Raw genomic sequence first — 11,031 nt, 5'->3', positions numbered from 1 at the left:
AGATTTTTATTTATTTATTGAGAGAGAGAGAATGGTAGAGGGAGAGCATGAGAGGGAAGAAGGTCAGAGGGAGAGGCAGACTCCCTGCTGAGCAGGGAGCCCGATGCGGGACTCGATCCTGGGACTCCAGGATCATGACCTGAGCCAAAGGCAGTCGCTTAACCAACTGAGCCACCCAGGCACCCTATATTATCTATTATAATCAAGCCTTTGACTTGATTCTGTGAAAAGGAACTGGCATTGGGCCAAGCTGTGTGAGCATTACCCAGGTTCTATGGTTTGTTTTTTTATATTACTTAGATATATACTGTACAGTACTCTGCTTGATGGATTCTTTACTTGCAAAATTTATCACCTTCGTCAAGTTAAACAACTTGAGTTCTGCCTCCAGAAGGCTCCTTCCTATCCTGTCCCAGTCAAATCTACCTTAAATTGTTTTTCTGTTTGTTTTTGATTCTCAGTTTTCATTGTAACAATACTTAATTAGCTCTCACATGTCAGGTTTTATTTTAAGCAGAGAACATATATTACTTTAAACCTCAAGGAAACTCTATAAGATTTATTTAACAGATGAGGCATAGAAAGGTTAAGTAACTTGACCAGAGTCACACACAGTGGAAGAAGTGTGATTTGAACCCTGGCCAGCTGGCTCCAGAATCTTTTGACTTCCACTGTGCTGTATTGCTTAGTTTCAACAGAACTTCAACAGAAGTTATTGGTAGATCTTACAATGTGTAATTGTAAACATATTTTGTGTGGTAGCCCTTTGTGGCAAAGTGAATTTTCAGAGTTTAAAGGGAAGGGTAGAAAAGTAGAAATATTTTTGAGCCTTAATAGGGAAAAATATGCCAGAGTAGGCAAGAGCTTTTGCAGGGAGCTTAGCTTTTAAGACTAAAAGTATCGTTTTGTTTTTGTTTCTTTTGTTTTTTTTAAAGACTTTATTTATTTGAGAGAGGGAGAGCACAGAGGGAGAGTGAGAGGGAGAAACAGACTCCCTGCTGAGCAGAGAGCCTGATGTGGGGCTTGATCCCAAGACCCTGAGATCATGACCTGAGCTGAAGGCAGATGCTTAACCCGTTGAACCACCATAGGAAGTATGGTTTTGTGGACATAAAACATATAGGAGAGTTTGAGTCAGGACAGAGCATTGTAGAGGTTGGAGAGTATGATAACCTTGTATTAGATTGTCATTATAATAGGTTAAAATGTCATTCTTGCTTAGGGTGTTCAAAAATGTGATTTTTCTTGTTTCAAAAAGCATGAATAAAAAGAGTTGATACACGCAACAAACAACATGGATCACAAAATATGCTGAACTAAAGAAGCCAGTTATGAAAAGAGTCTATATGATTCCATTTGTATGACATTCTAGAATAGGCAAAACTAATCTTTGGTCAGAGAAAGCAGATAATTGGTTGCTTGGGGTAGGGGTGGGAGCTTAGGTGGGGGAAAGAATATTACAGACTGAAGTAATAGCACTTAGGTCCTGAAACAGTTATGAACTTGGACTCTTTGGAGAGCAGAGAAAGCCATATGACTGAAGGTTAATGAAGGGAGAATGGAGAATAGAAGTCAGAGATGCAGACAGAAGCTGGGTTAGTGTAAGCCATGACATACTTGGGTATAATTGAGCTTATTGTGGTAAATCATTGGGAGTTGGAGAATGAATTTTGTGTCAAGCACTGAAGCAAGAAGTTGGGGAAAAGGCTATTGCAAGTAGTTCAGGCAATTGATGGTGTTCTGGGCAAGGATAGGAGTGGTCAAGATTGAAAGAAACGATTGAAGTCAGGAAATACTTTGTAGGTAGAGCTGACAGGAATTATTGTTGTGGGGAATGAGAAGAAAAGGTTTTAATGATGACTCCTAGGCTCCTGAGGGGATGGTAGTGCTATTTTTTTGAGACCAGAAAGTGGAGAGAAGAATGTGTTTGGGAGTGGAAATTGTTTTATGAGATGGTTGTTTAGATCTCTGTGTTCGTCGGGAAAATATCTTTTTTCTAACTTTTTGCTTTTATTTCACAGCTTGATTGTTGAATTGACTATATTGTAGGTGGTGGTACATTTTTTAGTATGCTTGTCTAGAGTTGACCCTGTCTTCCCTTTGTGCTAGGATGTCTGAATTGATTGAAAAAGAAACTGAAGAATATCGTAAGGGAGATCCAGACCCATTTGATGACCGACATCCTGGTGAGATCTGTGTTCTCTTAAGCCTGACTCTAATTTTCTAACAAAAGAAAATAGCTTAATAGGAAAATTTACAATTGAAATAACATTTTTCCTGTTAGGTTGTAAGATCATCTAATTGTTAAAATATTGCTCAAGGTGGGGGTAGTGAGGAAAAATAAATTCCTGGAAAAATTGAAATATTTGTAATGTTTACATATCAAATAGAAGATAACTAACTTCAAGGAACTAAATTATGTAGGTATACCTTACTGACACCATTGGTATGTTACTTAAAAAGGGAAAAATGTTCTCCCTTTCTGACTTTTAACCCCAAAGAGGTTATCCTTTGTGCCTTCATCTTTCAAACAACAGTTTGAAACAGTTATGAACTTGGATTCTTTCAAGGAGAAAAATCCTTTTACTAATGAGGAAATGTAGTTTAAAATGCATTCAGTGCCTTGTTTTCAGTTATGAAATTGATACTTGGAACGTTGAATAATAAACAGGTTTCTTAATGTCTGCTTTAGTATTTCAGCAGCTAAAGTATGCCATTTCATGTTAATTTGGCTTATTTTGGGCTAATTAGAACCATGACAATCCAGTCTGCTTTGGCATGGAATTTGGTATGATACAGAGCTATATGAGACTTGAGACTTTGCCATTTTATGTTTTCTCTAAGGTGGAGTACCAGTGGGCAAAGCTTAAATCATATATGGGCCCATGCTGCATATAAATTTTCTCTGTGTAAGGTCAAAAGCAGTCCTTTGTGGAAAAAAGAGATAGATATTGTATGTGGAGAGATATGAGAATGAGTGGGACTTATAAAATAACATAAGTACCCTGATCGGTACAGGGTTAAATTCTATCTCTTAGACTTTTGTTCTCAAATATAAGTAAGCTAGGCATTTCAGATTGAGTGTCCAGTTATTTATGTGATACCTGTTCCTTTGTCCTAGCATCCCCACTTGTGACTTTAGAGTATTATTCACCTATTTAATTCTTCAGTAAAGCAGTCAGAGCATGAAGAAGTACGAATGTGAATGTGAAATAAGAAGTTAATGTATGGGGTTATGAAAAGAATTAAAAGAGAGATCATGTTTAGTGACCTTGGAAAGGCCTTGGAAAGGATGAAATGGTAATGAAGAAGAAGGGAGAGACAGAATGATACACTTTTTTTTTTTTTTTCAGTAGAAAATTTAAAGACTCTTTTCCTCCCTACCTCTTAAGTTAAGTAATATTTGTCATCAGGCATAATTTCTGTTCATAAAAAAGGTGTCAGTTTCATCTTTTATAAACAAAATTAGGTAATCCGAGGTCCTCAGCTAGTTTATATGATACCATTCTGTAACTTTTCCTTTTGTGATTTACTTTGGAATACTAATTACAGCTTGGTAGAAACTTTGAATTAGAAGCTCACTCTTTTCTTCATCCTGAATTGTATCCTTTGACTAAATTTGCCACTCTAATGATCTTAAAGGAAAATTAAAATAGATGGTATCTGCTTTAAAAACCAATAATTTTCCCAGTCATTAAATAATTCTTTTACCTTTAGGCTGTGTATTGAGTAGATCCTTAGGTTCCTGGCCTGGAAAGTTAAGATGGCCAAGGTTACCATATCTTTAGAGTTGGCAGTTGCTTAGTGGGATTTCCCTCCTGAGCCCTGCCCCCACAACCTCGGGTATCAATACAGGCTTGAGGCTTCATCTCTGGTATGTTGGCATTATAGTTGAAAGGGATTTTGGACTTGGAGTCTTATCTCCTCCAGTCCACCCATCAAAAGAAGTTTTGCTTCCTACATTAATCTGGCAGGGAAATCAGGGTTTTTCTTTCTCTTAAGTCTCCTTTATGATTCTTTTTTAGACCTTGTGTACTGTAATGCTGGTGTGGGTCTAGTGCACATTTATGTAATTTAGCATTGCTGTGTAGGCAATTTGCTGGGAGATTGGGAAAGTTAGAGAGCAGTGTCTCAAGTTTTTATATTGTCACTTTTAATTTTAGAGCATGTTTCTTATGAAATCTTAATTCATCAAAAGAACCTTTTGTTTCCTTTTATTTTTGCAGCATTTTAATAGTTCTTGTAACAACCCAGGTGCCTTTCCAGAGGTTTAACTTGCTTGACTGGGATGACTTACTTATTCCTTATTTGTTCCTCCCCTCTTCTTTTTGGTAGGTCGAGCTGATCCAGAGTGTATGCTGGGCCACTTGCTGAGAATACTCTTCAAGAATGATGATTTCATGAATGCAGTAGGTTTGCTTCTTATTTTTCTCCAGAGATTATCATCAGTAGACGCTATACCTTTATTGTTTGTAAATAGTTTGCTTTCTCCTCTGGTCTTGACAGAACTGGGAATAGAGTGGGTAGATTTTTTTTTTTGGTATTGGTTCAATGAGATAAGCATCCTGGATTTCTTTCTTACTAAAGTCCTGGTTGTAGCCAAGGTGTTTTCTTTTTGGCGTGTACTTCATTGAGTTGAATATCGGTAAGGACTCACAAGGCATCTGTGCTCATCCCTTTGGCAAGATGATTTTAAGCTTGGGAATATAGACATTTTCTTGGGTTTCTGAATAGAAAACTAAGAGTGATACATGAGGCATGATTCTGCACCGACACTGTGGTGTGCGCATTGGGCATGTGGAGGGAGAGAAAGATACCTTCCCTAACTCTGGGCTGTTGAGAAGTAAATGAGCAGGGCAAATACATCTAGTGTTCACAGCTCCTGAGACATAGTAATCGTTCAGTAAGTTGTAGCTGTTAGGTTTGTTTTTTGGAGGCCGGAGTGCATGATGCTTGGAAGCATGGGTTTTGGGGTCCACGTTTGGGGTTTAAATGCAGCTTCACTGTTCACTGATGGTTTGATCCTGAGGCAACTTAAGCCTCTAACAACCTTCATTTTCTCCAAGCTTTATTTTCTTAATCTATAAGATAGGGATGATAGTTCTTACATTTAAAAATGTTTTTGTAATCTTTGACTGAAATTAATTACGAAAAGTGCTTAGCACAGAATCTGGTACATGAGGGCTAAGTATTAGCTATTATTATTGTGTGTATTGTATTAACTCCCAAATTTATTTCTCAGTCACTAGTGTCTTTTCTGTACCTCAGATCATTTCCAGCTGCCTTCTAGGTATTTCCACCTGGATATCCTCCGCAGGCACCTTGAATTCCACATGTCTAATTGTTTGCTCTACACTCTGTTTCTCTTGTTCTCTAGCTCAGTAATGATGTCCTTTTCTAGACAGCTAGAAGTTATCCTTTATTTTTCCAGGCTCTCTTATTCAGTGAACTTACAGGTCTTATCATTCCCATTCCATTAACCTTCACAAATCCCTCCACTTCTTTCTGCCCTTGTTGCCAGACCTTAGTTTAGCCACTACCATCTCTCTCTTGGCTATCCCTCTTAACTGATTTATCATCTTGTCTTGTTCTCCTTCAACCTAGTCACTTTACAGCCCAGAAATATTTCTAAAATGCAAAAAGTGATGGCACCCTTTTGCTTACAGTCCATTAGTGGTTTCCTGTTGCTCTCAAGATAAATTTTAAATTCCTCAGTTTGAAATACAAACCCAATATCTCTCTCTGGCCTTTGTCCTCTCAATTTTAAGTTCTTGCCCTTTGGCTCTTCTCTCCTCCCTACTACTCCTTAGCTACTCCTGCTTGTCCTTTACATTCTGGCTTAGAATCCCTTCCTCTCTAAAGTCTTCTCTGATTCTTCTGTGGGAGTTTGTGTGGCCTCCTTCAGGCTTCTATAGCATCCTGTACTCAGTGATATTTGTTTTTCCAACTGTCACCTCTGTTGGATTATGAACCCTTTGATGGTGGGACTGCGTCTTATTCACTGATGTTTACCCAGCACAAAACACAGTGTCAGTTAGTAGTGGAGATTCAGTAGTATTTGAGCGCTAAAATGAAAGTTTTATTAATACGTTTACATGTACTTATAATTTACGTATAATATTAAATATATTTATAGTATAATTACAAAATTCAAGTTTTTCATTAACCATTGTCAAGAATGGGAAGGGGTTATCTTGCCCTGCTTTATCCTTCTAAAAAAGTGTATGTAAGAATAGGGGTAAAAAAAAATACGGAGTGATTTCTTCTTGATACTCTTTAAGCTTTAATTCTGTAGCTGCTGATTTGTTGTTTTTTTTGGGGGGGGGTTTGATTTTAAAGCTACAGAAGAAATAATATATCCCATCATGGCTCAGCAGGATCCTGTTTATAAAGGTTTAATTAGTAATCGTTAGTTCTTAATACTCCTGAGGCGAGTGATGGGAATATATTAAGGGTGTATTAGACTTCATTAATTTGACTGTGTTGAATTTCAGAAGAAAAGTATTCCTCCGTTTTTTGTAGCTGGTGAACGCATATGTGATGACAAGCCGAGAGCCCCCTTTAAACACTGCAGCTTGCAGACTCCTACTGGACATCATGCCAGGGCTGGAAACTGCTGTTGTCTTTCAAGAAAAGGTATTTACTAAAAAGAAAAGTCATTTTATTTTTAAATTGAATGTCGATCTGTTTGATTTGTCTTTGCTAAAATAATTATAGAATTCTTTGACAATAGTAATATGTTGTAGAAATATAAGAAATCAAGATAAGCAATAAGAAAAATTTAAGGATAACTTTTCATGCTGCTTAGGTGCTATAGTATTTCTTAAAATCTTAAGATCATATGTTTTTAGAATGGTTTTATGATCTTATTCAAACTCTTATTCTTGATGAGTTGTCTTCGTTAGTGAGGAAGGAATTTCTGCCTTGAGGAAGCCCATTCTCTTGGTGGTATTTATTTTTTAATTTTTAATTCTTTTTCTTTTGGGTGGTATTTAATATTTGCTTAATATTTGAAGACTTGTTTTGTGCTGTGTTTTATGCTAGGTGTTGGTAATATTTTGTCATCAAGATGGGAGCTTACATTCACATAATGTATTTGGGAAGGCAGACACAAATAAACTGATAATTTCAAATAAGAATAAGTACTATGAAGACCAGAAAATGATAATTTGATAGTGACTGTGTGTGTGTGTGTACTTTAAACGTCAAAAATTAGTTGCTCTATTTTTAGAAGTAATATAGGTATTTTGTTCTCAGCATTAAAAATTTGCACATGGCTTTCTTTTTTTTCCCCCAAGATATTAAAATTTAATTTTTTGAAACAGTCTGGAAGTCTTAGTGTAGTTCAATGTATAAACCAAATGAAAGATTTGGAAGTAGATTTTCATTTAACTTTTAAGAAAATTTTATTACAGAATTGTATCACAGAAAGTCTTTTAGAGAATAACATTGTGTAATTAATGCTATAATTTGCAGTACTGTATACAGACTAGATTTAAAAATCTCCAGTTAGTTTACCATTGTGGGATACCAAAAAAATCTATATGCTTGTCAGAAATATTTTAATACGAATTCTTTTGAAAACCACGGTGGCAAATGAAACGTTTATAGCAGTGTATTTGTATTTGCAAGATTTGTAGAAGATTAACAGATGATTTTACTCTGCTTTGTAAAAGTTTCCTGGTTGTCATTATAGGAAAATCATCTCTGGTTCTTTATACTTTCATCGTTGTGTATTTAGAATGAAGTGAATACCCTTTGGATGTCAGAAACACTGAGGGATATTTTGAACAATAAAGTTTTCTGCAGTTTAAGAACAGCTTTGTTTCTTGTTCTTTTTTTTTTTTTTTTTTTTAAGAGAGGGGGAGAGAGGGGAGAGAGAATCCCAAGCAGGCTCCATGCTGGGCATAGAGCATGATGCAGGGCTTGGATCTTACAATCCTGAGATCATGACCTAAGCTGAGATTGAGAGTCAGATGCCCAACCAGTTGAGCCACCCAGGCACCCCAACAGTTTTGTTTATTAATAACTGATTTCTTTTGGGAGAAGTGAATTATTAAGGAAAATCATAGGAAAATTAGATAGGAAATAACATAACCTTGAATCCAGTGTCCTAGAATACAGATTACAAACTTCTTTGACATTGTGAGACCTTACTGTTGGATTACATGATAATCTTTATCCTTCAGAAGTATCCTATGCAAATTTTTTGGTGTGAATCAATATTTTACTTCTTTAAAAAACATCTAATTATAGCTTGTAAATTAATGAGTTGGAAATCATTATTTTTGGACGGATTGGCTACTGGTGTTTCACAAAGCTAGGGTTAAGACTCATTGCTTTAGTGTTTTGCAAACTTTGCGAAACATACTATGTTTTTACATGCAACCCATTGCATATATATATGAAAAAGAACTTTCTTGAACATTGTTTATTCTTTGTGTTTATTCTTTAGCTTGAATTTTATTTATTTATTTATTTATTTATTTTTAAGATTTTATTAATTTGACAGAGACATAGTGAGAGGGAACACAAGCAGGGGGAGTGAGAGAGGGAGAAGCAGGCTTCCCGCAGAGCAGGCAGCCTGATGCAGGGCTCGATCCCAGGACGCTGGGATCATGACCTGAGCTGAAGGCAGACACTTAAGGACTGAGCCACCCAGGTGCCCCTTTAGCTTGAATTTTAATGACTAAATAGGAATCTTATTCACAGATGCACAGATATTTTAACTAAGCCACTTGGACACTTAGTTTACTTGCATTTTTTAATCTTATGAGCAACACTGAAATATTTATTTATTTATTTATTTATTTATTTATTTAAAAGATATTTATTTATTTGAGAGAGAGAGAATGAGAGATAGAGAGCATGAGAGGGAAGAGGGTCAGAGGGAGAAGCAGACTTCCTGCTGAGCAGGGAGCCTGATGCGGGACTCGATCCCGGGACTCCAGGATCATGACCTGAGCCGAAGGCAGTCGCCCAACCAACTGAGCCACCCAGGCGCCCCTACACTGAAATATTTAAAATTTTTTTTTCACAAGACTGGAATCTTTGTTTATATCTTTAATTATGAAAATGGTCTTTGCTGAATTGTACTGTTTCATTTCTTTACTGTAGGAGGGAATCGTTGAGAATCTTTTCAAATGGGCCCGAGAGGCTGATCAGCCATTGAGGACGTATTCTACTGGACTGTTAGGAGGTGCTATGGAGAATCAAGATATTGCTGCCAACTATAGGGATGAGAATTCACAGCTGGTAAGGACTATGTTAGAATTACTTTCTGTATAAGATGGGAGAGTATTCACAAGTTCTTTCTTGCTACCTGAACTCAAATAGGTAGCTCTTATTCATTACCTTGTACTGCAGTATAGCTATAGTTTTGACATTTCAAGATTACTTTTCACAAGTTTTGATTTTACTTTTTTTAACTTGACAACATTTTTTATCTTGTCAAGGATCATGATAGTTTATACTAGGTAAAGAATAGTACCATTCCCTTTCTTTTCCCAATATTTGGATTATGAAAATTTTCAAATATATAGCAAAATAGAATTTTACAGAGAACAGCTGTATACATACTACTTAAATTGTTTGTGAACATTTTACTAATTGTATACCCATCCATCCACCATTCCTTTTTTTTTTATGTAGTTCAAAGTAAATCGCAGATAATTTCTCTCTTTTTTTTAAAACTAAGCATAATACTACATTTTAGTGTTGTTTCAAAAAATAAGTACTTAAAAAATGAAAAAGTGGTGAACTTGAAAAATAGATTATGTAATTATGTAGGTGGCAGTATCTAACAATACAATTTACAACAGGTACAAGTTTGAGAAGTCTTCATCATGTTTTTTTTAAGTCAGGTTTATTGGGGTATAATTTACATAGAGTAAAATTCACTTTTTTTTTTTTCCCTTCTTAATGTCCATTACCCAATTACCCCATTCCCCCATCTCTCTCCCCTCCAGGAACCCTCATTTTGTTTCCTATGATTAAGAGTCTCTTATGGGTTGTCTCCCTCTCTGACTTCATCTTGTTTTATTTTTTTCCTCTCTTCCCCTATGATCATGTGTTTTGTTTCTTAAATTCCACATACTTCATGTTTTATTTTCAAAGACACTTTTAAAAAAAATCATAGATATGTCTGGTGTTTGCCTCTTCAGGTGTGATGGTCCAGCCTAACTTGATCCAGATAGATCAGTTGTGAATGATGTGTGATGTGCAAATGTGGTTTGGGTTTTCTGGGACATTTTATGAGGAATGAGACTTAGCTCTTGATTATTTCATCAAGCTATAGGAATCAGATCAAAATATTGATCAAATCTTTACCATTTCTAGATATTGAGATAACTGAAGATTTAGTTCTCCTTAAATGGAAATGAGATTTATTTATTGAGAATCATTTAAATCACTTAAATTAAGATGTCTTTTATTCCAATATCTGTTGATAGGTGGCAATTGTACTTCGAAGATTGAGGGAGCTGCAGCTTCAGGAAGTGGCTTTGCGGCAAGAAAACAAGCGTCCCAGCCCACGAAAGCTCTCCTCTGAACCTCTTTTGCCTCTGGATGAAGAAGCTGTGGATATGGACTATGGCGATATGGCTGTAGATGTAGTGGATGGTGAACAAGAGGAAGCCTCCGGGGACATGGAGATCTCCTTCCATCTTGATTCAGGTCACAAGACCAGTAGTAGAGTGAACTCAGCAGCCAAACCTGAAGAAGGAGGATTGAGGAAAAACAAGGCAGCAAAACAGGGTGACAGAGAGAATTTTAGGAAAGCCAAGCAGAAGTTAGGTTTCTCAACGTCTGATCCAGATCGCATGTTTGTTGAGCTGTCTAATAGCAGCTGGTCAGAAATGTCACCTTGGGTGATTGGCACCAATTATACCCTTTATCCTATGACTCCTGCTATTGAGCAGCGACTTATTCTACAATATTTGACCCCCCTAGGAGAATATCAGGAGGTAAGCTTATTGGAAAGAATACCGTGTTCACACTTTGGGATTATTGTGCTTATTTCTGAGATATTTT

General features: G+C 36.4%; 1 protein-coding gene across 3 annotated transcripts in view; it reads left to right on the top strand.

Moving 5' to 3' along the window:
* DCAF1 (DDB1 and CUL4 associated factor 1) overlaps positions 1 to 11,031 on the top strand; it is a 73,555-nt gene that overhangs the window by 18,127 nt on the left and 44,397 nt on the right. For all 3 annotated transcript variants that reach the window (XR_012380893.1, XM_073901299.1, XM_025884761.2), the window contains exons 3-7: positions 2,110 to 2,186; positions 4,336 to 4,409; positions 6,523 to 6,636; positions 9,118 to 9,255; positions 10,452 to 10,964. Coding sequence is in view for 2 of the 3 variants with exons in the window: in XM_073901299.1 (XP_073757400.1) it covers positions 2,110 to 2,186; positions 4,336 to 4,409; positions 6,523 to 6,636; positions 9,118 to 9,255; positions 10,452 to 10,964 (916 nt within the window). In the remaining variant the exon portion in view is untranslated. The remainder of the gene's footprint in view (positions 1 to 2,109; positions 2,187 to 4,335; positions 4,410 to 6,522; positions 6,637 to 9,117; positions 9,256 to 10,451; positions 10,965 to 11,031) is intronic.

The sequence above is a fragment of the Callorhinus ursinus genome, unplaced genomic scaffold, assembly GCF_003265705.2.
Source record: "Callorhinus ursinus isolate GAN/ISIS: 27379988/994484 unplaced genomic scaffold, GSC_fseal_2.0 scaffold15, whole genome shotgun sequence".
NCBI classification, from domain to species: domain Eukaryota; kingdom Metazoa; phylum Chordata; class Mammalia; order Carnivora; family Otariidae; genus Callorhinus; species Callorhinus ursinus.
Note: the sequence above shows the minus strand (reverse complement) of the source record. Positions and strands in the feature narration are given on the sequence as shown.